Below are 27074 nucleotides of genomic sequence, written 5' to 3'. Positions count from 1 at the left end.
CACAGAAACGCCACATCCACGTGTTCCCTGCACACCTCCAGGGATGGGGGCTCCAAACCTCCCTGGGCAGCCCCTTCCCGTGGCTGACCACCCTTTTCATGGAGAAACTCCTCCTGCTCTCCAACCCTCCCCTGGTACAGCCTGAGCCATTCCCTCACGTTCTTTCACTCATTACCTGGGAGAAGATTCCAAACCCCCTTGGCTCCAAACTTTGAGCTGAGCCTGACTTTGGAGCTGCTCCTTGTCCCTCTCGTGTTGTCCTTTTCTAATCCAGACTTCCCGTGGGACTGTTGATCGTTACCAGACTGGTCTGTTTAAACTGAAAACATCAAATGAAATTATGAAATGGTCATTTATTGCCCTGGTAACGTCTGTGGTGTTAGAATTGTGTGAGCTTGAATTTCTTCCCTCTAATCCCTCGCCCTGGCACTTCTTGGAAAAATGTATATAAATAGGAGAAAATGCGTTAAGAATGACTGTTGTATATAGAGGGGGAAATTATCAGCTATAAAACACCTGCAGAGCCTTCATTTAGAACAAAAAGTGATTTAGGTGACCTGGTCTTTCCTTGCACAGCTCTAGAGGTGTGTTTTGCCTTCCAGCTGAAGGATCTAAAACACAAAATGAGTAGGAATGGAGCTGAACTTGTGAGTCTGAGAAGGAAATAGTTGTGTTTTTTGAGAGCAGAAGTTTTGGTGCCTCGAGCTGGATGGCACCACCTCGTCCTGGCAGTAATTGAAGGGAAAAAAAATCTTGGATTCGTAATTCCCACGTTTTCCTCAGTTACAAACACAAATAGACTTTTTTCTCCTTTCAGCTTTGTTGCTTTTGTTACCTGTACGTGTAATGCTACTTGGAATAGGTAATACAATTTCAACTTTGTTGCACTTGTCTCAAAGATGGCAAGTTCATGGAGTTCCATGAAAATAGAGATTGTGAAGGTATCACAGAAGTGTAAAATAACTGTTGGTATTTAAGCATTAATGGTGATATCAAACCTAATACTGAAAAACATACATTAAACTTCTGTTCTTTTTTCTTTTCAGGTTTCCTCTCAAAAAACCTTCGAGGTGAGTTCCTGAAAATTGGGTTTTTTTGTTGTAAATTATGTATTTTTTTTTATTGTCAATGATGCTGCAGCTTTTTTGCAGGGGGAATGCTTTTAAAAGTTTATAAAAAAATATAAATACACGAACACAGCTTGTACCCATTACAGATGTGAGGAAATCAATATCCAGATGGGGATAAGGTGCCAAAAATAGATTTGTTGGTGGTGTCCTTGGCATAGGGTGAATGTTTGCATTCTGTTACATGGCTGGGGGCTCATCTTACCTGAGATTTGAGATGGTCAGGGAAGGGACACTGTTGGTACATCATGTACAGGTGCTTCCCTTCTGGGGCTATTCTGAATCTTTAATTTTGGCATGCTGAGATATTTCAAGTTTGCTGGGAGAGTTAAGATTTCAGGAGGGTTTTTTTCCATTAAATTTATTTCGCTTTTAAAATAAAATACGGGCTGATGCTGACTGATAAAGAGAATGCACTTGCTGTTACCAATTCTGGAGGTTACCAAGACTGTTCCTGGAACCTTGGATACGCTCCCAGAGATTGCAAGGGAGATCATTTTCCCCTTTGAATTCAGCCTGGGAATAAATTTTTTAAACGAACTCAATGCCTGCGTTTCAATCTGAATTTCTGGTGAGCAGGCAGAGCTGGGTGAGGTTTTTTCTGAGCAGTCAGGCAGCTCCTGTGGGCTCTGCAGTGAGGATTTTGTGCTTTTCTGTGCCCCAGACATGGCAGCATTCTGAGCAGAGAGTCTCCAGCTGACAAGAAGCAGAAGGTTGAACGCTGCAGCAGCACCCACGACTTTGATCCCACAGGTAAAATCCTAAAATTCGAGAAAAAACCCCAACAAAAGCACTGGGAAGCAGAATAAAAATGATTTTAATGTGCCATAAATATGGTTTTCAGAGCTGTGTTGTTCTGCAGAGGCAATGCGGGCATTGAAATGAATGTGGGCTTGATTTTTAACACCCTCATAATCAACCTGGATTAGTGTATCAGTAAATAATTATAACAACTTCCACTTTCAGGAAAAGTCAGGAGGCAAAGGCTGTAATTAGCTGTGAGGAGTTCTTTAGTGAAGTCTGAAATTGGAGATGTGGTTGGCTCAGCCAGCGCTGGGTTGCCCTGTTGGGGTTTTTAGTTTTTGGAGGTTTGTTTTGCTCTTTGGTGCATTTTGATCCCTCTCTGCCACTTGCAGAGTGACTTTGTGCTTCCCGACGTGACACATTTGAAGATGAACACCTCATTTTAAAGGATTTGCTATCCTGCTTTTATTTAGCCTTCCCAAAGGTTCAATTAGGGAAATGAGGGTGAACACAGGATTCTTATTCTCTCTGAAACACTCACCCAGTGCCTGGTCATGAAATGCCTGCTCCTGTCTGAGCCCCCTGGCCCCATGCAAGGTGCATTTTTCCTGTCTGTGCATTCAGGCTTTTCCTTGGGGCTTGGGGAGCACAGGGGAGGTGAATGGAAGGGTGGCACAATTTGCAGGATGTGGGGTTTTTTGTGCACAAGGCTGATGTTTATAAACCACCCTGGTAATGGTTTCTGCCACTGGCTGCATGAGTCCTTCTAGTGTGCACAAAATAAATGAAAATGGGCTTTAAATGCCAGTTAAAGAGACATCCTGTAAGGGAAAAAAAAAACCTGATTTAGTGCTCACTTTTTTTTTGTTTGCCATTTGGGAGAGGTAATGTAAAGTCATTTCAGGTCGGGGGAGGTCTCAGGCTGTGAACTCGTTTTGTAGAAGGAATTTAGTTTCTCCAGAAACAAACTTCAGGAATCCTCTAATCTTAATTTGCAGAAAGTCACTCCAATGTTGAGAGCTGTTACCTGGCTTGGGATTTGATAGGGGAGCTCTGCAGTGCAGCCTTCAGAAAATCCTTTTCTTTTCGAGGGGTGAATTCAGGATGCTGAACTGCTGTGCCTGTGCTGGTTGTTTACTCTGGGGAGCAACATTGCCAGAGTCTCTGTGCTTGGACTGGTTTTTTATCTGTAGTGACTGCAGAGAGCTCCTTTGGTTGTGTCCTAGCTCCTGTAACAGATTCTGTGTGCTGTTACCTGTGTCTCCGTGTATTATTCACCCCTTATTCCAAGTGTTCCACCTATGTTTTGTTCACATCTTATTTGTGTTTTGCACGATTTAACCCAATAAATCCAAGTCTGTGTTTTTCATGAAGTTTGGTTTTTTTTTTTTTTTTCGTTTTTTTTTTCTCATGTTTGGTCTCCATATTTTCTATATCTCTCTCTCCTTTTCTCCTGCTCTCGTGCAGATAGCTCCTCCAAGAAGACAAAGTCTAGTTCTGAGGAGAGTAGATCCGAGACGTATGGTAAGCCAAAGCTGCAGCCTCCCCCTGGGCAGCTCCTGCTTTTCCTGTCTGTGCATCCCAGGCTTTTCCCCCCTTCCCTGATCCGCATGGTTGGCTCTGCAGCAGGGACTGCCCTTCAATCCTGCTTCAGTTCTCAGCTTGTAGCGTGGTAGTGGCTGGAAAAGGTTTGATCTGGCACCTGTGGAGAGTTGGGAGTGCCCTCCTGGTGGCACTGGGTGCTCCTGGCAGTGAGGGCACAGCTGCCGAGGTGTTTGTGCTTGTAGGAAAGTCTGTGCCATCTTCTCACCGTGGAGGTTGGAGCAAGAAATGCATCTTCCTGCATTATTTGTAGGTTGTCTCTGTCAGTTCCTTTGAACAGAAATGGAGAAATGTATCTGTAAATAATTTAAATGAATGTAAGGATGTGAATTTCCCCATTCTCTGTCTCAGAGGGAGTGAGTGGCCCTGCACTCCTGGGCTTGGAGGCTGGAATAAATGGCACATAACCAGTTTGGGATGGGAATATCCCCACACATCCTGGCGTTGTCCCTTCCCCATGAGGGGCCTGTTTGCTCCCTCAGCTTTCCCAGATGTGTCGGTCTTGGGCCGTGACACTCCCCATCCTGTAATGACTTATTCCATTTCCAGTCTCTGCAGATATTTGCATTCATACCTTAGAATTTAGAAGGGAATGAGTTCTCACAGGTTGTTTTTTTGGATCCTGTCAGCATCTCCAGCCCCTTGGACTTGGGCTGAATCTGGCTGCATTTCTTATTTCCAGGTGTGCATGTCTTAACTCCAGCCATGGGTTGCTCTCTTCCTTTCTTGTTTTGGTGGTGGTTTTTTTTTTAAATTCATGTTTAAAACAGTCTGTGACACTTTCTGATTTTAATTTGTTCAGAAAATTGCTGCTGCTGTAGGATTTTGGATGCAGTGACTCTTCCAGAATCATCAGCTTTTATCATTCCACTGGAATAAACTGCCAGGTGTTCATGGCTGTGCTCCAGCTTCTTAACCCACCTCTGGAATACAAAATGAGGCTGTCAGAGCAAGAAACACTAAAAACTAACCAAACAACACCAACCCTGAAGAGTTTGAACCAACATAGGCATGTTAGGAGAAGCTGGTGCAGTTCAGGGAGGTGTGTCCTGTTCTTTCTGTGAGATCTCTTCACTTCCCCTGGAATTTGGAATCACACACTTTTTTTTTTTTTTAAAAGAAAAGTAACATGATAGTCATGTTCCTGAGGGTGTGAGAGTGTTCCTTCAGAGCTGTAAACAGCTTTGGAGGGTGCCTTGATGGAAACCTGTCTCAGAGAGAGCTGGCTTGCTGCAGCTTGTCATTCTTCCTGCCACCCTCCCAGGGAATGAGCAGGGAAAGGGCTGGAACAGCAGGGATTTGGGGATGATTTTCTGCTGTTGAAGCCTTGTTGCTCCCCTGCCAGGTTAGTCAGGATAACCAAACCACCCTGGGCTCCCTTCTGCCCAGTGCTGTGAAGTGCTGGAGGTGCTGTGGGTTAATGACAGGAAGCATTTGCTGCCTTTGCTGGAACATCTCCGTGGTGATCCCTCTGGCCCAGCCCGGGCAGTGGCCTGGCTTTCCGTGTGTGCCAGAACCAAGCACAACTTCCTGACGTAAGCTGTGACTTCCCCCAGGCTTCCTGCAGATGCTGTCCCCGGGTCCAGGATCCGTGGGAGCAGCTTCCACTCATCCTTCCTTTGCAGCAGCCTCAGCTCTGTTGGGCCTTGCCCTGCCTTTTGTCTGCTTTTCCCAGGTTTCTCTGGAATGTGTGCGGAACTCTGCTGTTTGCTTTGGAAGGGACCAAACTATTCCAAACCCTACAAGTAGAAATACTGTACTGATATTTTCCTCGCTGCTGACTGGATGGTGGCTGGCCTCTGGAAAGGGAATAATGGGGAAGGCTGGAATGACAACAGGGAAAGGAGGTGTGGCTTTGCTGGGTGTTTGTTCTCACCTCTTGAGATTTTGAATTAAGGAGCCAGAATTTCTGCAAGTGTGTGAGTGGCTTGGAGGGGCAGAGTGGTCAGGGAGGGAAATTATTCTAATGTACAGAAGTTAATTTATGGTGACATGAAGCTCTCAGTGAGATACTTTCATTCTTAAACCCAGCCCTCGCATGTTTATCTGTTCAACAAAATTGAGATGGTCAGGAGAGACACTTGAGTGTAGTTTGTTATGCTGTAATTTGCTAATTAGTGCCATGATCTCTCATGGTATTTAATATCTTTTTCTTAAAGTAGAATTTTCATCTCTTAAATGAACTTAAAACTGAAATTACCTTTCAAGGTGGTAGGTGAGGTATCAGTTTCTCTTTCCCTTTCCTCACAACTTGGCTGCTCCCCAAAGATCTTTCTATTTAGCAGTCATCAATTTCTGGCCTAAATATCAGCCTGGACTTGACACAAACTCTTTCACAGGTTTTCTCCAACTTGGTGATAAGTTTTTGGATTTTGTTTTGAGATTTGAGATGGTTTTTAATTGAAACTTATTCTCCCTGGGTTTTGGTGGTTTTTTTGCAGTTCTTAATCAGCTTTGCATTTTCATGTTGTGGCCACCATTTTTTCAGAGAAATTTGCCTTCATAAAAGTTCTATTTCTCTTTGTGGAGCAGCATTTCTGACAATAATTTATAGACAGAAAGCTTCCCAAATGAAGTGAAACGTTTGTCCCCTCTCAAAACCCTGAGGAGTTTGGCTTTTTGTTTATGGAATGATTCATTTCAAATCCCTCTATTAAGCTGCATTTTCCTATGGTGGCCTCATGCCCCCAGGGGAGGTTTTAGTTCCCAAATCTCAGCTCCCAGGCCATGTCCTGCAGACTTGGGAGATGGAATTCATGTCCCATGGAATCCCAAGCTGGTTTGGGTTGGAAGAGTCCTTAAAAATGATCTTGTTCCAACCATTCCACGGGCAGGGACACCTTCCACTGGCCCAGGTTGCTCCCAGCCCCATCCATCCTGGTGTCTCCATTTTCTCAGTCAGGTTTTTAGAGTGAACCCCCTGCCCTGTTTGTTGCTAAAGAAATTCCCTGTTTTGTTAAATAACTTCCAAGTAGGATGTACAGAGGAGACAAATAAAGGCGATCTCCCAGAGCAGCTGTTGGACAGCCCAGATGTGTCTGGCCAGGCTGTTGGAGAGAATTATTTTGGCCATGGGGTGTCAGTGACCTTGAGAAGTCCAGGCTTTGCCCTTCCACCATCCCAAAGGCGCTCTTGGAGCAGGGCTGGAGAAGGGAGAGGGACGAGTGCCACCTATTGAGGAGCCACTCCTCTCAGCTTTCATTCTTCTCTCTGCTTTCACTTTTCATTTTAACCTCTGTAACTCCAGCACACCTTTGGCTGCTTTGTTGTGCTCCTGGCTTGAGGCTACACCAGTGAGTTTGGGGCGGTTTTCATCTCCATGGGGTCAAAAAAGAGAAAGATTTATTATTGTTTTCCTCCAGAATTTTATGAATCCACTGAAGACACAGAGATTTAAAGCACAGTGAAGTGATAACTCGCTTCATAACATGAAGATACTGTTAAGGGAAAGCAAAAATGAGAATTAAGATGATTATTGATTTGATTTTGAGTACTGTCAGTGATGAATTCTGTTGAATTTGTAATACTTACTAAGTTTCAGCTGGAAAAAGTGAAATACCACGGTGAGATATTTGAAAGTGAGCAAAGTAGAAGAGAGCACGTGAAGGGTGGTTCAGGCAGGGAGTGCTATCAGAGCTGATCTAGTTCTGCAGGTCACACTTATCTCCAAGAAACTTTAAGATAACTTCATTAAAATCACTATAAATTGTGTCTCAGTCATGCATGGTATCTCCTACGCCTCATTCCAGCCTTTTATATTGGATTAGGGGAAGGGTTAAGTGTTTGCTCCTTATCTGAAGGAAACAAGTACAGGAAAAAGCAATTATGGACTAATTTCGGGTCAAGTTGTCCTAATTTCAGCTGTCTCTCCATTCTAAATTTAAATTCTTGGGTGAAATTGAGCCTTGTGGAGTGAGAGTTTAACTTGAATAAACTTGAATTAAATTAAATTATATTCTGCCAGGTCAGTTTATGTTGCACTGGCACTGCTTTGGCATCTGGCTCACCCAAGGAGGAAGTTTATCAGTAGATCCAAGGATTATTGCTTCTGGAGAAAAAGAAATCCGATGGCAGAGCAGACTCAGGGCTCTCCTGTGTCTTTAAACCAGGACAGTCCTCGTGAGTCAAAAGCTGAGTTTAGTGCCTTACTCATCCAACCTGTGGGGCTGGCAGGGAGCTGGAAAGGAGCTGTTTCTCTGAAAGAGCACCAGTTCCCACACCCCAGCCCCAGGCATCATTCTTGGGAAGTGAGGCTTCAAGAAGCTTGGTCATATAAAAGAAGGGGAGGTGCACGAGGGAGAGGCATGTTCCTTCACTCATCCCTGTGCAGAGGGGGGGGAAAGGTGGGGGGATCCTTTCCATCTATTCCCCAGCCCTGCAGAGCACGAGGTATCCCATGCTTTGCCCTGCTTTGTTGGCAGGAGGGGAATTACTGGGATGTGACGGTGCTGCAGAAGGCCTGGAATACTTTTTCCACTGCTCCCACACCCATTTTCATCTGTGCCACACTGGAGGAGAACAGGACTGACTGGGCAGGCAGTGTTTGCTCTTGAGGCTCCTCATTTCCATGGGGAGTTGCTCCAGAGAAGTGAAAGGAGCCGTGGTGGTTTGGGAGCAGTGTGAGACACGGGAATGACTCCCTGCTCTGTTACCATGCATCCCTTAAAACTCATTCCAGAAAAGCCAGTCTGGCTGGGACAGCATCTTCCCAGTTCCCCGTGTTCCCTCCATACCAAACAAAACTGCTGCAGTTTTGGAATCTCATTTGGGAGAGCTCGGATTTCTTTCTCAAGGTGCCAGTGTAGGAATTTTGCCTGCTGTGCTTTTAGAAATGGAAAAGCAAAGCAAGCTGTTAGAAGGAAGGGTGATGTAAATAAAAGAACATTGGGGGAGCATTTTACAGAGTTCCTGAAGTGACTTTTCAGGATGAGGGCTCCCTTGTGGGAGGCTTTTTGCAGCTGCTCCTAGGAAAGTGCTTGGCAAGGAATATGCCAGGGCTGCTGCTGGCTTTTGTTTTGTCTTTCCCTTATTTCATTTCCAGGTGAACAAAAGACATCCCCAGCTTCCCACCTGGTCCAAACGCTTCCCCTACTAAATGAATTTCTCTGCACCAGCATTTGTGCTCACATTATACTGAGTACACCAGGAAACAAAACAAGTTGCCTTTGATGTCTCACAGCAGGTTAAAGGAGGGGCAGATTCATCTCCTGGGATTTTGGCCCTGAACTGCTGTTTATTTCAGGAGCCCTGTTCAGGGCAGTTGAGTGTGGCTTGTACTTGTTCACCTCTGCTGTTCTGGCTCTGTGCAATATTTCACCTGGAGCAGAAGGTGCCCCAGGAGGAGATTTTGGCTGAGAATTGGGAGAATTTTCCTGATCAATAGATCTGTTTTAGTCCAACCCCCTCGTATTATTCTGAGGGATTTGTGCTTCTCTTTCAGAGCAGCTTGTAGAAGCTGTGAGGGGTTTTTGGTGGTGCAGTGGTACCTGACAGCCCTCTGAACTATTAATGCAGACAAAAGGAAATTCTGCTCATCGGTGTGGGTACTGCTGCTCTTCTTTAAACCCTGCTTTTCCCTCAGGTTGTCTCTGATGTGCCGGAGCTGTCTGCATCTCTGCTGTGACATTCCTCCATTTTGTGTAGCTGGAGCAATAAGCTTGACCTGTCTTGACATCCCTCTCCATTTCTGGCCTGCTGCCCTGTCTCTCCTGTATTTCCCCTGTGCTGTGTTGTCCCCATTCCACTGAGTACTCTGTGATTATCTGGGAGATAAGGATTCGGACTGACACCTGCCTTGTGTCTCTTTGTGTTCCTCTCCTCCTCTCCTTGCTGCCCTCTCCCCTGTGTCCTCAGGCCTGGTGCAGAGGTGTGTGGTGATCCAGCGGGATGAGAACGGCTTTGGGCTGACGGTCAGCGGGGACAACCCCGTCTTCGTGCAGTCTGTCAAGGAAGGTGAGAACACCCTCACACCTGCCAGCTTTCCATGGGGATCCTGGAAGTATGTGTGAGCTGGAGCAGAAAGCTCCCAAAGCCCTCCCCAAGTGGGCTGGCTGCAGCTTGGGAAGGGACGTGCAAGGACAGGGTTGAGCTGCGGGGATGCAGTGAATCCCTTCCTCTGTAGCTTCTCCCAGGCAATCGCTGACAGAACGAGAGGGGACAGTCTGAAGCTGTGCCAGGGAAAGGTTAGGTTAGACATCAGGAAAAAACTCGTCCCTGGAAAAGTGATTGGGCACTGGAATCACCTGCCCAGGGAGGTGGTGGAGTCCCCATCCCTGGATGTGGCACTCAGTCCCATGGTTCAATTCATGGGGTGGTGTTAAGTCATAGGTCGGACTTGGTGATCTCAAAGGTCTTTTCCAAGCCGGTTCCTTCTGTGATCTGGTGGATTTGGAGCTGACCTCCTGCATCCCAGGGGGAGGAAGTGAGTCCTTGGCATGTGGTGGGATTGTGGCCTGGTGTATCCAGTACCAGGTGAAAGCAACACTGCTCTAGACTCGATACCCAGAGATTTTACTGATAGAGGAAGTCTGGCTGAGTGCAGGAGTATTTTGCATGTTTTACAGAAGTCTTAAAACCATTTTTGCTAGAAATGATTGTATTGAAACGGGAACTAAATGATTTCTTGCCCCTCCAGATGGAGCAGCCATGCGGGCTGGAGTGCAGACGGGTGATAGAATTATCAAGGTAAGAGCATTTAAATTGTGAGAGAAATGGGTCCTTTGTCTTAAATGAGCTCTTTCCCTTAAAAAAAAGGTCATTGATGTATCTGCTGTGGTGTTGGCATTAGGAATGGTCTAAGTTTCAGTGTTCCTCATCTCAGGATTTTATGGCCAAGTTCAGCATCCTGCCAGGTTCGAGTATCACTAATACAATAAAACCAGAAATGGCAGGGAAGAAAAGGAAAAGAGAGTTGTTAATAATGACCTGTATGTACATAAATAGCCTGCCTGAATTATTGTTTTCCCCCTAACTGCCCCCACATCCATGTTCTTTTTTAGTCCCAAGCGAGTAAGAAATCAAATCAGTAACTTAAAAGACTGTGTAAACTATTGCTGCAAAATGCTACAGCAGCTCCTGACACAGATGGAGCTGGGATTTCAACCAGGCATTGAAATTAATGAATTAAATTAGCTACCCTGTTGTTTTTCTGCCCAGGCAGAGATGGATTGCTTTTTTTTTTTTTTCCTTTCCCTGCCTCCTGGGGTTCTTTTGGTGGTGTGTGCACAGTTTTCTTTCTGCAGAGCTCTGCTCACCGAGATAAACTGTTAGAAGGATAAATTATTTATCTGGTAATGTCTTGAAAGACGCAGTAATGGAGATGGGGGAGAAGAAAATGCTGCTCCTCCTCCCGGTGCCTGCTGTGGAATGTGTGGAACTGCTTGGAAATCAGGAGTTAAACACTGAATTTTCCCCTCTCCCTGCCCAGGTGAACGGGACTCTCGTAACACACTCGAACCATTTGGAGGTGGTCAAGCTGATCAAGTGTAAGTAAAGGCAGGTGGCTCTTCTGTCACCTCTAAGGCATGGCAGGCATCATTGCGAGGGCCCGCTCGAGTGACAAGGGTGAGGTCAGTGCTGAGAGATAAAGGGAGTGTGTGGAACAGAGAAGTGAAATTGGGGTTATTTTGACATCCTGAATTCAAGCTGATACATTCCCCTGTAGTTTCTCCTTGACTTAATGTTTGAGTTACCATCAAGCCTTGCCTGGGTGCTTTCCCATCTTTTGTTTCCACCTGAACTACCACAGCTGGGCAGGCACTTGATGTGTACATTGCAGAGCACTACAGGAAATACGTTCCTGGTGGATTTTCTGCTGCAAAGAAGGAGGTGGTGATGGTTTATTTTGTGCGTGTGCGCTGTAAATGTAACGTGCTGGGCTGGAAATCGGATTGCTTGCATTTGTAAGGGATGATTCTCATGAAGGTTTTTGGAACATCTGAAATTTGAACAGATTTCTAAACCGAGCAGTGCTCTCAGGTTCATTGGTTTGGAGGAGGAATGGTGTGAATTGTGTCTGCAGGGTGAAATGCCAGTGAGGGAAACCAGAGAACCATGGAAATGTCCTCGTGTGTGTGACCTGTGCCTGTCCTTGTGTCCCCACAGCGGGTTCCTATGTAGCTCTCACTGTCCAGGGGCGCCCTCCAGGGTCGCCCCAGATTCCCTTGGCGGATTCCGACGTGGATCTGGCAGCTTTTGGGCATATGTCTCCCATCATGACATCCCCCCACTCGCCTGGCACGTCAGGGAACGCAGAAAGGATCACCAGCCCAGTGCTCATGGGGGTAAGGCTTAAAGCTCTGTTTCCAAGGGAGAAATGGAGTCGGGTGATTTTGGCCTGAATTTTTTCACGCTTCAAATTGGCAATGGAATATTTGTCCTGTCAGTGGGTATTTGTTCACTTCTGAAAAAGCATTGTGCAACTAAAAATGTCTAGTTCTGTTTGAGATAGTAGAAATACAGGTTTTTAAAGTGTTGATAGCTATGTTCAAAATTAAGAAAGAATGCCTAGCATAGGGTTGGAAATGTGAGTTGCTTCTCATCGGGCTTTTCAGAGCCCGTTCTTAGGAAGTAGGTGAAAAATGTGCATGTCTGTTTTCCTTATCTGCTCAGCTCCACCAGAAATACCCCAACCCTTCATCTCTCTGTATTTCCTAGGAGGAAAATAACATTGTCCACAACCAGAAGGTGGAGATTCTGAGGAAGATGCTCCAGAAGGAGCAGGAGAGGCTGCAGGTACTGGAGTTGTGCAGGTTGGAGAGAAGGCGGGGGAAGCGATGCAAAGAGGGCTTGTTGAATCACAATTTATTAGCAGAGCTGTGTAAAACACACATTCTGTAGCAGCTCCTTGAGCATGCAGATGTGCTGGTGATCATTTAAAACAGCCACACAATTCTGTTCCAGTTCCTCCAGGAGGAGTACGGCCGAACCTCCTCCACCCGCCTGCTCAAGGAGATCCAGGAGGCAAAGAAACACATTCCTCAGCTGCAGGAGCAGCTGTCCAAGGCCACGGGCTGCTCTCAGGTACAACAGGGTGCCAGGCTGCTCTGGGGACAATTCTGGGGTGCTGATGGTGCTCTGGGCAAGCTACAGTTCCCTGTGCTCGGACAGGCAGGCTGCACCCTCTAGAGATGACATTTGAAGTTGGCTGTCAGGCACTGTAATGTCAGGATGTGGAGTAGATTTTACAGTGGGCTCTCAGCTCAGCTGTGAAAAACCTGCTTTTAAGAACAAGTGCAAACAATGATGTGTTTATTATCTGTCAGTGCAACTTAAAATACACCCATGAAGTCATTCTTGGAGGCTTTAAACAATTTTGCTTTCGCTTTTGAAAAAAAATAAACGTGGGCCGTGTCATTTTTCCCTTTCCCATGTGTTTAAAAGTGCTGAAAACTTGGTGTGGGTTTTGTTGTTTTCTTCTAGAAAAGCACTGCAGCCTTTTCTAGATAAATTAAGAAGGTTTTATGAGTAATGTGAGCTAACTGGCTTTTGAAGGAGTTGCTGTTTAAGGATGGTCTCTTGAAATATTCTGCTGTCTCCCAACTCACTTTGATCTTTCCAGGATGGAGTCTTGTCCTCCAGGTCTGGGTCGGAGTCGCTGCAGATCAGTGAGGGGGAGGCAGAGAGTGGGGACAGTGGCAGCAAACTGGATTTCAGTGGTGACAGCCCCTCCAGACCCAACAGTGACATTGCTGATGTGAGTCTGGGACAGCCCCGAGGCTTTGCTTCCCTCCCTCTTGCATTTGGGTTTCCTTGGCAGATTCTGTGTTTGTTGGCTGGGTAACACTGTGCAGTACTGGAACAGGCTCCTCAGTGCCCAGCAAAACCTTTTCCCTGTGAAAACCTGGTATGTTGGACTGGGATTAGAGACTGGGAGAGAAATACATTTTGGGGCTTTATCCAGGGTTAGATTGTCCTGGCATTAATCCCTGTAACCAAACAAAGAAAGATGGATGCCAGCATCCTTCTCAAAACTCATTTGTCTAGTAGAGCATCTTTGAAGGGAATATTCCAACTGCACACTGGGACTCAGATCCAGGCAGTGGGCAGCTTGCCAGGAAAGTGGGAAAGAGCTTCCTTCTGCCGAATGAGCTTCAACTCTTGGCACCAGCAAAGGCTCTTAAGTGACTTCACTCATTAGTTATTAATCAGTTAGTGCTCCTGCGCTCTCCCTTGGTGCCTAATCCTTAATTAAGTCACTGTCTGATTAATGCAGGGGAATTGAGACTCTCTGCTTGGATTTGGCCTAAGTTTGTGGATTGACTTAAGGATGTGGGAGCTAAATTTGTCCCAGCAGTTGGAAGTGAAAGGGAGGGGGGTCAGATGGGAGCATCCACGACTCCGTTTTGAAACATTCCAACTCCCAATCTGACCAGCTCCCGCTCAGTGTTTGTCTATAATAGATGCACAACAAAATTCATCATTATCTTCCTAATAATCATCATCCTGTCTGTTTTGGGGATGGTATTTGATCAGTGCAGGTGATTGGCACACCAAACATTCCATTTTCAATCCAGCTCTGAGAAACTTAAGGATCAGGGGTGAAAGAAACATTTGGAAGTGGAAAGAGTTCTCCAGCTGGGAAAAAAGCCAGGCTGGAAAGCAACAGCCTGAGCAGTAGCCTGGCTGGAAAAACCTTTGGCCACACTGAAGATGAGCCAGCAGCACGTGGTTTTTGCAAATAAGGCTCTTCTGGGCTTCCTGAGCAAGAGGATTGCTGGGAGATTGGAGGAGAGAGCTGAGCTGTGAGAGAAGGTGGAGAGAGCAAGGAGAAAGCCGAGGGCTGGGGATTTTTCAGCTCAGCTGTTGCTCACTGTCACCAGATTTCTGAGCAGCACTTCTGCATTCAGTTGTGTTTTGGGGTTTTTTTGTTTGTTAACTGTGCATGTAGGACACAGATTTTAGTCTGGTGTTTCACACCTCCTTTTCCTGTGAGAAAGGAGAAGTTTTTTGGCTGTTGTGGCTGACAAACTGCACTGTGCAGTTCTCCCTTTCCTGGACTTGCTGGTGCTTACCAGAACTGAACTTCCCTCTTTCCCAGAGTCCTCGCAGTGGCCTGAAGGAGAGGATTTATCCAGATGAGAGCCCAGAAAAGGCTGAGCTTCAAGATACTGTGAGTACAGAACATCAAGTGTCACAACAACATCTCCTCTAATGGACCCATTAAAATCTTGCTGCTTTCCCCCACTTTCTAAATGGAGCATGCCTGAACTTTGCTTTAGAAGATAAAATGCAATTAAAGTGGTGCAGGGAAAGTTAATTAGCTGAGTAAATGTTTATGGAGCTTAAGAGCAGGACCATTTAGAGGAAAGAAATATCTAATCAGCAGTAAAACAGCTGGGCCTGGAATAAGTAGAGCAGTTGCACGTGTTTTATTCCTCGAGTCCAGCCTTTTTTTAGGATATTTGGCCATTTGGAGGCTGGCATTCCCAGCAGGGCTGCAAGTGGAACACAGCAGGAAGTGCAGACGTGTCTGAACACATCGTCATCCTTGGGATGATTCCTGAATTCTCGTTCCCCTCCTCTGCTTGTCCTCCCAGAGCCACATTTCCCCATCTGTGCAGAGATGGCATTTGCCACGTGCTTGGTGTGCTCCTGGCTGCAGGTGATGCAGCTGCTCTTGAACCACCTGATCCGGTGTTTGGGAGTGTTTGGATCCTGGGAGAAGCTTTTGGGAAGGGGAACCAAGGTTGAGTGAGGGCGTGTGGCTTTCCATGGCGTTCTTGAAAGATTAAAATGATGAGAATATCTCGAAGTTTTCCTGGGAAGGACAATCACAGCATTGTGCTCTCCTGCCTTCTCTTCCCCAGGACTCCCAGTCCAGTGTTGGAAGTCCCTTGTCCCGAGTGGGCACTCAGATCATTGGAGCAGAGGATGATGATTTTGACACGGAGCAGGAGCAGGTGAGAATGACTTCCAGCCTTTTCTCCCCACCAACCAGAATTCTGTTCCCCTGTTCCTAAACTGCCTTGTTTGTGCTGAGCACTTCTTGTATGGTGAAATAAGAATTAGGGAGTGGGATTCCTCTTATTGCTGATCTTGCCAAATAAAAACATTTGGGGAGTTTATATCCATCTTTGAGTCTGTGTTATTCCTCGTCCTTCTCCTAACTTCAAGCTTTCTAGAAATTAATTAGCCTTATTTAATTTTCTTCAGTCTCTGTTAAGTCCTGAATTATTATCATGGCAGTGTGGGCTTTGGCATACTTACTCTGAACTATTTTAGCTGTCCTTTCTCTTGTTCCTCAATAATTCAGATGTAATTCTTGTGTATCCCTGCAGATCAATGGGCAATGCAGCTGCTTCCAGAACATCGAGCTCCTGAAATCCCGCCCAGCTCACCTGGCTGTTCTCCTGCACCACGTGGTGTCCCAGTTTGATCCTGCAGCCCTGGTGAGAAGCTCTGGAATTGTTTCCCTGGCTCACATTTGGGAATCTTCACCAGATCTTGTGTAGCTCTCAGTGCCATGACTTGGCAAGGAGGGAAGTGCAGACCCTATGCAGGCCTGAGGGTGATAAATCCTCATTTATGTCCTCAGATAAATGGAGAAGCACGAAAAGAATTGTCTCTTCTACATTTGGCTGCTTACAAATAATTACTTATCTCTTGAAAGCCTCTCATTCCACCTTCAGGTGTGGAATTGTCTACAGGGAAGGGCTGACCTCTCTGTGCCTCTTTTCCAGCCCCTTCCCTCTCCCACCATTGCCAGGGCACCTCCCTGAGGAGCCAGGAAAGGTTTCAACCCAGCACTGCTGAATTCCTTGAACTATTGGAAAGAAAACTTGGAGTTTTCATGGTTTTCACATAATTTCTTGCCCTCCTGTTCTCCACAGCTGTGCTACCTTTACACAGACCTGTACAAACAGACCAACTCCAAAGAGACCCGGCGTGTTTTCCTGGAGTTTTACCAGTTTTTCCTGGACAGAGCTGCAGTAGGTTCCACTTGTTTTCCTCATTTTCACACATGTCCAGCAAGTTGACTTTGACCTTTCTCCACTCAACCTGAACTGCAAAAAACTAAGGGCGTTAAAGCCCTCCAAGACAGATTGTTTTAAAAATAACAATTGGAATAATACTTAAGAAATAACTTCATAAAATTTAACAACGTAATAAAAGTTTGAAGTATTTTTGTTGAAATGTTACCAGGAAAATGAATGGCCTCAGATGCCTGGTAACAAAATAAATCCCAGGGGATTTGTTGTTGATAGGAGAAATAATTTAGTGGCAGGTAAGCAAGTTCTGGCTCTTCTGCATTGCTTTTTAGTTAATAATTGCTGTGGGTATTGATGTGGCTGTTCCAAGGATTGGGAAATTTTATCAGTCTGTTGGAAAGCTGAGAAAATTCTTTGCTGTCATGAATTAAACTCCCAGAAACTGTAGCAGAGGTTTACAGACCACATGTTCAGATGAAATAATCCCTGTGAATTACAATCTATTCATGGGAGTCTCCCCTTTTCAAACCAGCAGGTGCTCAGATGGGAGGATTTTGGTTTTTGAGGGAATTCAGTGTGTGATCTGTGTGTTTCATTGGGTGCTCTTTGCTCTGTTGGTTCTCCCAGCCTTTCTTTCCTTTTGCAGAACCTGAAAGTCCCAGTTCCAGATGAAATCTCCTTGGAATTAGGTAGGGTGCTGTGTTTGTGGGAGTGAAAGACAAAGGGTGGGTTAATTCAGGGAAATGGCTTTACTGAAGGTGGGGACTGTTGTTAGAGGAATAATTGGTGAATTTTGTGCCTCACAGACAGGAGAAGGCCAGAACTGCTCCCTGAGGAGCTGCACCGCCAGTTCATCCAAACCATGCAGGACAAAGTCTGTCCAGAGGTTCAGAGGAACCTGGAGGATTTCAGGTACCAACAGCTCTCTGTGGAGTTTCCTTTTAATTCAAATTTGATTTCAGTCAGCATGTCCAGCACAGGGAAACCTGAGGGACACAATAATTCCTCTTGGGTTGGATAGGAATGTACCAGGAAAGGACCTCCAGGTCACCTGTGACCAATCCTTAAATCAAGTCATTAATTGCAGTCCTAGAGCTTGGATTCTTCATTCCTTGCAGCTGTGTGAGGAAATGTCAGAGTATGTTTTCTTAGGTGTTATATAAATCTCTCTTACTGATTGTGTTCATAATCAGCTTATATTTTTTTTTTTCCTTTCCCTGTTTTCCTTCCATCTCCCCTTTGGGCAGGCAATAATCCCCTTTACAGAGTTGTCACGGGCATGGAGTAGAATTTGATAATTAATTTGCTTTTCCATGTGGAGTCCTAAGAGCTCTGTGCCAAGCTCAACAATGAACTATTTCATCCCTAAAAAAATCTCTCCATTCACGCAGATGCTTTAAACATCCCGAAAGTCCTTCTGTGACTTCCCCGTTTTCGTAATGAAACCTGTGGGACACCCTGAGTGCCACAAGGCTGCTGCTCCCTATCCCAGGGCAATACCCAGCTCCAAGGGATGCTTCCTGTGCCCTTTTCCAGGCAGAAACGCAGCATGGGGCTGACCCTGGCCGAGGGGGAGCTGACCAGGCTGGACGCGGAGCGGCTGCGGGACCGCAACGCCGTGGAGAAGGAGAGGAGCTGTGCAGAGCAGATCATTGCCAAGATCGAGGAAGTGCTGTGAGTGACAGCAAAGAGAATGGTGGGGGGGAAAAAGGAATAATAAAGGTGCTGCCTCAGACCTGGAAAGAGCAGGATAAAGGAATTGGGGGGTGGAATTTGGCATCCCTGTGTTTGTGTTTCTGCCCCTGAGTGTTTGTTGGGATAATGACAGCCAGGACTAAGCCAGGAGGGAAGTGAAGTCTGTTTTGTCCAGGAGGCTGCTGTTCAGTAGTGCAGGGAGTGCTGCCATTGTCAGCTTGTGCATTATTAGATCAGAGCCCTTCTCCTGCAGAAACCCCAGCTTCACAGCCCATTTTGTCGTTTCGTGTGGGCTGAATCCAATTTCCGCAGCTGAACCTTCAGTTTTGATTTTTGATTTTATTTTTTTCCCCTGCTGGGACTGCTGAACGTTCTAAAGGACACTTGTGGAACACAACTGCTGGTGCTCTGGGTGGATGGGACCGAGTGGTAATTGGGTTTTGAGTTTCATTTTAAAATGCTTTCTTGTTTTTAGGATGTCATCTCAGCCTCTGGAAGAAGACAAGAGGTAATGGAAGCTGGGGGAGCTTGGGCTGTGCCAGTGCTGGTGTGCTGTGCTGATAGAACACGACAGCCCTCTCCTGGCTGTACCTCCAACACTCACCTCCGAAATCCCCTGGCATAAATCACTGGAATTCAGAGCATCAGCCTCTCCTTTGCTGATGTTTGTTGTCTGTGTTTCACATTTTAAAAATTGCTGTCACTGAGAGTTCGTGTTTATTTTTGTTTTGTGTTGGCTTCAGTCTGCTCCACCATTTATTTTTTGTTTCTGCCTTGTCCTGCTCAGTTTTTATCTGAGCAGCTTTTCCTCCACTCTGTGCAGTAACCTTTTACTGCTGCTTATTTTTACTATAACTCAGAACTAGAATGGGACATCAAATGTGGTTTCAGTGTAAAATTTTAGGACCTTCTGTGTAATTCTCAAAATTGTGTTTTCACCTCCTAGGATTCTGTGCCTTTTATCATGGAATGATTTGGGTTGGAAAGGATCTTAAAGATGATTTAATTCCACCCCTTGCCGTGGCAGGGCACCTTCCACTATCCCAGGTTGCTCCAAGCCCCGTCCAGCCTGGCCTTGGACACTTCCAGGGATAGAACAGCCTATGCCAGGGTCTCCCCACCCATAAATTCCATCTTGATTTACTCCATAATTTACAAAAGGATAAATTCTGATGTTGGCTGAACCTTCCCCATTATCTGTGAGAGTTTATTTCGGTTCATTTCGTAACTTACTTCAATTTAAAAATTAACTTTGCAATAGAACCTTGGCACTTAATTTTACTGACTAAATGTACTTTCCCAACATACTTCTCTTTAACCTCACTGTTTTTTATGCATTTGGCAGCTCCACAATGCAGTATGTGATCCTCACCTACATGAAACACCTGGGAGTCAAAGTCAAAGAGCCTCGGAACCTGGAGCAGAAGCGTGGCCGGATTGGTTTCCTGCCGAAGATCAAGGTACTGCTGGCATGGCCACAGAGGATTTATGTGCAATTCAAACCCCAATTTAGCAGGAAAAAGTTAAAAATGGCTGTGATTTTCCACTGTTTCAAGAGGTTCTGGGATTACTGAGCTGCACAGCAAACCTAAGAGCTGAGATTGGGTTCTGCATCCGTTTGGCAGACACGTGAATTAGAAATAAATAGAATTATTTCCTTTGCCCCTGAATTCACCTTGCTTTTTTAACTTTGGGTGGGGAATGTTTCATAGAACACAAGCTTGAACCACATGAGGGTCTCATGAAAGCTGATGCCTTGTTTACTTCAGTTTTCTTCTGGAGAAACTTGCTCATACCCTCCTGGTTTGCGATGCAGGAGAGCTCTTCTCCCTGCCACCCCCACTTTTCCTGTTGCATAATGAAATTTTCCACCAAAACTTCATCTCTGTGGGTGTGATCCCTTGTCTCCCACAGCATGGGGGTGTATCTGGTCACGGTAGCTACTTCCTTCCATCAGCATTTCAGCTTCCTTTGAAATATTAAGAGAGTTTCAAGCAGTTCTGCACTAACTGTGAGGAGGTGAAACAGTGTTGAAACCCTTTGGAAGGTTTGTGTCCTCTCTCTTCTGCAGCTTTAAAGAATTTAATTAAAACCTCAGTAAACAGCTGGATTTGAAGCAGTGAGTGATGAGTTTGCTTTTCTTTCCCTGCAGCAAAGCATCAAGAAGGAGAAAGAAGGAGAGGAGAAAGGAAAGAGGAGAGGCTTCCCCAACATTCTGGGCCCCCCAAGGAGACCGAGCCGACACGACAGCAGTGCAAGTATGTCAGCCCAGGAAACTCACGTGCCCTGGCAGCCACAGAGAGTCCCTGCTGCCTTTAAAAATTCATGCCAGGAAGACCCAGTAAAATGATTGTTGTTAAAATACGGTTTTAAAGATGCACAAACCAGTTTTGGTCCTGAAATGCTGCTTCTCTCACCACTGGGAGCAGGCAGAGGTCGTGTCAGCAGTGTGATGATCCTTTTCGTTCAGTTGGCAGGGCCATGGAGATGCAGAAGCCCAGGCACCCCAAGCACTCGCCCACAGCCTCTTCTGTGAGCCCAGAGCCCCCAGAGGCCAGCAAACTGCGCCAGAGTGGCTCCTCCAGCGATGGCACCGATGCTCCCTACCCCCCTGCCAACCCCATGTCCCCGCTGGCAGTGGGGCCCTTTGCCTCTCCAGAGGGCAGCAAGGACAGTGACACAGGTAGGGTGGAATGCAGAATGATTAAAGGTTGTGCTGGGAACAGGATGTGCAGAGCACCCATGCAACAAAGCTGGGCCAATTAGGAAATGCTTTGATGTCATGAGAGCTGCTCTTCCTCACCTTGGTCAGCTTTCCTCAATTAGGGAGTCTTACCGTGAGCACAAATGGTTGTTAGTGGGTTCTGCCCCTGTGGCATTGGATCATCCAACAGGAAAAACCCCACCTCAGGTGCCAGGCTGTGTCACCTGGAAGCTTTTGTTACTGAGGCTCTTCTTCCCAGCCTGGGCATTGGGTTCCTCCAGCTCTGAGCTGAAATGAAGCTGGAATCAAGAGGCTCTGGAGAGGCTGGGAATTCTCTAATGTCCTCCAGTGTGGTTCCTCACCTTTCCCGTTTATTTTGCACGCAGGTTTGAAGCAGCCTGGGGAAGCCCCACCTGCCGGTGACTCCATGGATGGCACTCCCCGCACACCCAACAACACCTTCGAGTTCCCGTCCCCTTTGGAAAACCTGCAGGAGGAGGAGGGAGAATCAGAGAGGTAACTCGGAGTGCTTGAGGGAGCCGAGAGAGAGAGTCAGGAAGTCTTGGAATGGCTTGGAAAAGATCATTGTAGTCCGACTCCTGTGTCAGTGTGACTGTGGCTGTTGAAATTTAGTACATAAAGTTGCAGTGATGCCACTTGTGTTAAATGTTGTTGGGAGAATTAGGGAACTTTGGGCTGTGATAGAAAACTCTCAGGAGAGGGGACAAAATACTCTGGTTTGGAGCTCAGACCACCGTTGTGAAGTCATGCTGAGTGTGTGAGCAGGGAGAAATTCAGGCACAAGCTTCCCTAATGGTTTCTTTCCTTCCTTGCAGGATGGTTGACATGGGAACACCAAAGCCTTTCCGCAAGTGAGTATGCTTAGAAATGTTTGAACTTCACTGAATTTGTTTGGATTTCAAGAGGTTATGAAGCAGAATGCAGCAGTGCTCATTGTTCTGAGCCAGCACAGTTGTCTGCATGATCTTTTTTCTTTAAGAACGAATGAAATCAGACACTGGCAGCCATTTATAGGGCAGGTGGGGTGAGTCATATGCAAAAAAACCCCTTTGATCTGTGAGTGAAGTGGAATGATTGCTGTATCCACTGATGCGAATGGATGGGAGTTAGGTTAGGAAGTAGAGATAGCCCTATTTTCCTTTTAAACCTGTCTGTTGCCATTGGCTCTGTACCTGCAGATAGACAGAGGCAAGAAACTGTAACCTGCCCTTTTCACTGACTTGATATTTGACTGCAAATGATTTGATCTGTCGTGGATCTGTCACCTTGATGGAAGGTGATGAAAACACTGTCAGAACAGGCAGCCAGTCTGTAAAGGGCAAAGTTAGGGAATGTGCCCAGAGGTTCAGGCATCAAACAGCCTCCAGCTGGCAGGGACAGTGTACTCATGGTGCTGAGTTATGTACTCAGCTTCTGCCTGAAATGGGAATTATCTCACGTTTTTCCTCCTCCCATCAGGATGGACAGTGTTGGCTTTGCAGATGTGCAGAGTGAGGATGAGCTCTATGACTTCGACATGGACATGGATCCTCCCAACTGGCAGCAGCTTGTGAGCAGGGAGGTGCTGATGGGGCTCAAACCCTACGAAATCAAGCGTCAAGAAGTGATAAATGGTGAGATGGAGGCTCTTTCCTACCTGGCCAAGCTCAAAGTTGAAACCTTCCCCTGGAGCTTTGAAGTTCTTAAAATTTACAATTAGGTCTTCCTGCCCTGATTTGTTTAAAGTAGGGGCTGGAGAATTGTAGAACTTTTGATTTGAAGAGTTCTTAGGTGTGAAAGTTGTGCTTGTTACTGGGAAATAACCTGAGGTGAGATTGATCCAGTCCGTGGTTATTAAACCTATGAAGGCACTGAAAGGCCAATTTTTAATACGTTCTGTAAAAGAAAGCAGGAAAAGCTTGGTTTTTTTGGAGCACAGGTGATGGAAATGCTATTCCCAAACTTCAGAAGATTCTAGTTACAGGTCCTGCAGAAGCCTCTGTGTGAGCTTGTGAGCTGCTCAGAGCTCACTGTCGGTTTGGGGTAAATGATGGAATTTTACAAACAATTCAAACAAGGAATTACAGCAGAGCCTGGAATATGGGCCAGGGAGGGAAGTGCTGCTGGGGGGACTTGCTCTAAACTCCTCCCTGGCTCCACAGCTGCAATCCTGCTCTCCTGTCTCCCCAGAGCTGTTCTACACGGAGCGAGCCCACGTACGCACGCTCAAAGTCCTGCACAACGTCTTCTACCAGAGGGTCACCAGGGAGGGCATCCTCAGCTCCAGTGACAAGCGGAAAATCTTCTCCAACCTGGAGGATATCCTTGGACTGCATGGTAGGAGCAGCTGGACTCTGGAATTCGGGCTTCCAGTGGCTTCAAAATTGAAGCAAAGGGACCCTGGAACACGAGGATCCCTTTGCTTCAAGCGCCCAATGCTTGAGATAAAGCAGAATTCTTAAGGACAGTACCCTGGGCCTGCTTTTGCTCACACTTGTTCCAATTCTGATTTACAAAGATATTTTGATAAGGAATCGTGTCCAGTGCTCCTTTTCCTTATCTGTGTTGGTCATGCTTGATAAAAGAGCCTTATGGGCCAGCATTTGAGATGTTACAACTGTTCTTGAGGAGACCATGAAAACAGATTTACAGAGATTGATGCCTTTTTGTTTCTGAAGAGTGGCCCTTCCTCATTGTTTAGGGAAAGGACTGCTCACAGTAGGAATTTCAGCCACTGGATAATCAGTTGTGTGGGTTTATGGCTGCAGTTGTGTTCCACATTATCCCTGTTTGTACAAAAGTGATATTGAGCCTCAGAAAAGATAAGTTTGGAATGGTTCTTAGGGGTCACTTGAAGACAGGTGAGACAGAAGAGCAAAGGAGATACGTGACACTTCATTAGATATTCTAGATTTATTAAGTTGCAGGATATTGTTTATTAGCTAATTAAAATAATTTCAAATCTAATCTTCTCCTAGAATAGCTTTTATGTTAAATGCTGAAAATCAAGCCAGCAATTTGACCACTATTAATTAAAATTTACTTTCTCTTCCTTATTTTTAAGTTGCACTGAACGATCAGATGAAAGCTGTCCGGAAAAGGAACGAAACTTCTGTCATTGGCCAAATCGGGGAAGATTTGCTCTCCTGGGTAAAATTATTTTAATATTTCCTATATTAGAATGACCAACAGAGCCAGAGGCTGGAGAAGGTAATTCCCAGCTAATGGGAACTGAAAGGCTGGGAGTTGTCATTTCTGTGGAGCCAAAACAGAGCTGGAGGATGAGGGTGGAAGGGAAAGCAGGAAGAACTCCGAGGATTTTCTTCTGACTGGAGATAAGAGTCATTTAAGGCACAGGAATAATTTCCTTGGGATGTGTGGGTAGAATAGAAAGGCACTTTTGAAGACATAAAGGTGAGAGTGGGATTTTGAGAAACGGAGTGGCACAATTTGTTTCAGTAACACTGAAATGTGAGCCTGGTGTTGGCTGCGGTGCAGTTAAAAGATGGTTAAAAATACTGTTTTCTAATCTTAGAATTGATAAATGCAGGGTTTATAGTGCTGGTGCAGGCTTCACTTTTGAGATCTTGATGGAAAGATTTGGCTGCCCCAGCCCTGGAAGTGTTCAAGGACAGGTTGGAGCAGCCTGGAATAGTGGAAGGTGTCCCTGCCCATAATGGAGTGGGACTGGATGGGCTTTAAAATCCCTTCCAACCCAAACCAATCTGGGATTCTTTAATGTGGGAGGGCTGGATTGAGGAGAACTGTGGTGTTTGAGGTGTAAAGAGCTCCTCTGGGAAGACAAAGCCATAAACCATGGCAGAAATTACTCCTCATTTTTGTCAATAATTCATTTCTTCCCTGGTGAGCCCGGTCCCGTGTGGCTCTGCCTGCCGAGGGTGGCATGTGCTGAACTCCAGCCTGTCTAAACTTGGCTTTTTTGGCTTTCTGGCACAGTTTAGTGGAGCAGCAGAGGAGAAGCTGAAACTTGCCACTGCCACCTTCTGCAGCAATCAGCCCTTCGCTCTCGAGGTCATCAAGTCCCGCCAGAAGAAGGACTCACGCTTCCAGACCTTCGTGCAGGTGAGTTTCCCACAGGGCTCTGACTTTTCTCCACCAGGCTCTTCGAGTTTTTTCCACTGGGATTTGAGTTTTCTCCACAGGGCTTTGAGTTCTCCAGCAGGCTTTGAGTTGCCCCAGGGTGTGGCTGGGAGCCAGCACAGCCCAATGAATCCTCCTGGCAAAGTTCTGATAATTAATGGCATTAATTAATGACATCATGCCTAACGTTGCCTTCAGCTCGGGATCATTTCCAGCACTGTATTTCTCTCTCCTCACTGTTCCTGGAGGGAGGAGCCTTCGGCTTGGGGAGCACAGAGTGTCCTGATGGAATGCAAGGCAGCACACAGTGTCCCAGGCAGGAGATGCCACCTCCCTCGAGGTCAAGGATGCCAAGTTGTGTGGGGCAGAGTGCTCAGAGTGCCCTTTGCTGCGTGCCAGGGGCAGGAGACAGATGATGCACACCTGCTCTGCCTGCCAGGAGCGGGGTTTGGGTCCATGTGGCGTTTGCAAGAGAACATTATCTCCATTAGCACCGGCTGGGAGGAGCTCTGCTGGTACAAGGGGAGATTACCTTGACGAATGTCCCGTGTTTTGCTGCGGTGTGAAAGCCCAAACTGATGTGTTCCTGTCTGCTGCTGACTGAGATTGATTGGGGATGGGCCCATGCCCATGGGGAGTAATGAGGGAAGGAAGGCACTGCCTTTGTGATGAGCTTTTCCTGCGGGTAATTGCAGATGGAGAGGGGATGTGTTGTCTGGGTGATAGATCTTGGCATCTCTTGTCTTGTATTTAATTACTGGAAAGTGAAGTAATAGATGTTTAAGTGATGAATAGATGTTGTGCATTCAGGTAATTATGGCCTTAATAAAAATGACAAATGCAGATATTGTGCTGTTGAAATTTAGGATGCTGAGAGCAATCCCCTGTGCCGGCGGCTGCAGCTGAAGGATATCATCCCCACGGAGATGCAGAGGTTGACTAAATACCCCCTTCTGCTGGATAACATTGCTAAATACACAGGTAAAGCCTTTCCACTGGGGTTTGGGCACCCACCTCTAGTAGGTTTTCTTGGTAAACGTGTTGACTAACACTTCAGTTTTATGTCTGTTTCTGTTTTCATTGCGACTTCACTGCTGCCTTCTGCACAGGAGGTGTAAAAAAATACTAATAAAAAGGCAAATCCAGTGTTTCTTCCTCCTTAGTAAAATAAAAAGGAAATTCAGTGTGAAATAAGTGAATCTGTCAAACCTGTAAAGCGGCACAGAACGTCCTCGTGCTCTTGCAGAGGGTGTGATTTAATTAGGATATGTTACACTGGAAGATACTTCCAGCACAGCAGGTAAAAATGTGATAAATAATAGCACAAAATATCTCTCCAGCTTTACTATCTGATACCTTCTGCAGTGTAATTTCATTACTCATAAAAATAGACTGCAGCTACAAGTTCCCTCTAATCCTAATTAGGAAAGCATGTGATACTCCATTATCTTTGATGTACTGGTTTATGTTCCTGTTAACTGAATTCTCAGTGTGGCTGCTGGTGCTAGTGAGAATTGATGGGTGCACCTGGGCCTGTACTTTTAGTAAGGATTTTAGGTTTCTCAGATTATTGTGAATAGTTGTCACATGGCCCTAAAAAAGAAAGAGTAACAGTTGTATTAGATGTAATGATCTGCAGGTCACGATGAATTCTCTCCTGTCACAAATCTTATTTTTACCACTTTTGCAGTGCTTTTGTTGATAGACTTCTCTGTGAGTTTAACTCCTCTTTGTCCAGTCTGAGGCCAGCAAACTGCACTGGAGGGCTGACTGTTCAAACCTGTGCTGGGAAGCACCATCACACTTTGTTTTATTTTTGCAGAGCTGCCTGAGGAGAAGGAGAAAGTTAAGAAAGCAGCAGATCACTGTCGCCAGATCCTCAACCACGTGAACCAGGCTGTCAAAGAGTCCGAGAACAAGCAGGTGTGAGGGGCACAGTGAACACCCAGGGCTGGGGACAGCAAGAAACCTCCACTCTGGGGAGTTTTGCTGCTCCCAGTGACCATTTCCTTGCATTTCCTGCAGCATTTGGAGGATTATCAGCGGCGACTCGACCTGTCCTACTTGAAGCAGTCAGAGGACCCCATGATGGATGAGTTCAGGGTGAGTTGAGAGCGTTAAAACGATCCCTGAGTAAATTCTGTTTGCAGCCCTGTCACTCACTTTGTGCTT

At 46.0% G+C, this 27074-nt stretch overlaps 1 protein-coding gene across 1 annotated transcript in view; it reads left to right on the top strand.

Annotated features, from left to right (window-relative positions):
* The window catches only part of ARHGEF12 (Rho guanine nucleotide exchange factor 12), a 67360-nt gene that overhangs the window by 29903 nt on the left and 10383 nt on the right, over positions 1-27074 (top strand). Inside the window, exons 2-31 of the mRNA XM_082297081.1 lie at positions 1047-1070; positions 1792-1880; positions 3339-3395; positions 9327-9425; positions 10108-10157; positions 10900-10957; positions 11577-11755; positions 12129-12206; positions 12375-12494; positions 13033-13167; positions 14512-14583; positions 15281-15373; positions 15752-15862; positions 16304-16402; positions 17049-17091; positions 17209-17314; positions 17939-18076; positions 18573-18605; positions 19443-19557; positions 20250-20355; positions 20568-20780; positions 21188-21317; positions 21638-21673; positions 22281-22435; positions 22992-23138; positions 23866-23951; positions 24759-24884; positions 25769-25883; positions 26725-26825; positions 26928-27005. Coding sequence (XP_082153207.1) covers positions 1047-1070; positions 1792-1880; positions 3339-3395; positions 9327-9425; positions 10108-10157; positions 10900-10957; positions 11577-11755; positions 12129-12206; positions 12375-12494; positions 13033-13167; positions 14512-14583; positions 15281-15373; positions 15752-15862; positions 16304-16402; positions 17049-17091; positions 17209-17314; positions 17939-18076; positions 18573-18605; positions 19443-19557; positions 20250-20355; positions 20568-20780; positions 21188-21317; positions 21638-21673; positions 22281-22435; positions 22992-23138; positions 23866-23951; positions 24759-24884; positions 25769-25883; positions 26725-26825; positions 26928-27005 — 2992 coding nt within the window. The remainder of the gene's footprint in view (positions 1-1046; positions 1071-1791; positions 1881-3338; positions 3396-9326; positions 9426-10107; positions 10158-10899; positions 10958-11576; positions 11756-12128; positions 12207-12374; positions 12495-13032; positions 13168-14511; positions 14584-15280; positions 15374-15751; positions 15863-16303; positions 16403-17048; positions 17092-17208; positions 17315-17938; positions 18077-18572; positions 18606-19442; positions 19558-20249; positions 20356-20567; positions 20781-21187; positions 21318-21637; positions 21674-22280; positions 22436-22991; positions 23139-23865; positions 23952-24758; positions 24885-25768; positions 25884-26724; positions 26826-26927; positions 27006-27074) is intronic.

Source organism: Coloeus monedula (assembly GCF_965178545.1).
Source record: "Coloeus monedula genome assembly, chromosome: 25".
NCBI classification, from domain to species: Eukaryota; Metazoa; Chordata; class Aves; order Passeriformes; family Corvidae; genus Coloeus; species Coloeus monedula.
The sequence above is the reverse complement of the archived record's forward strand: the minus strand, read 5'-3'. Positions and strand labels throughout refer to the sequence as shown.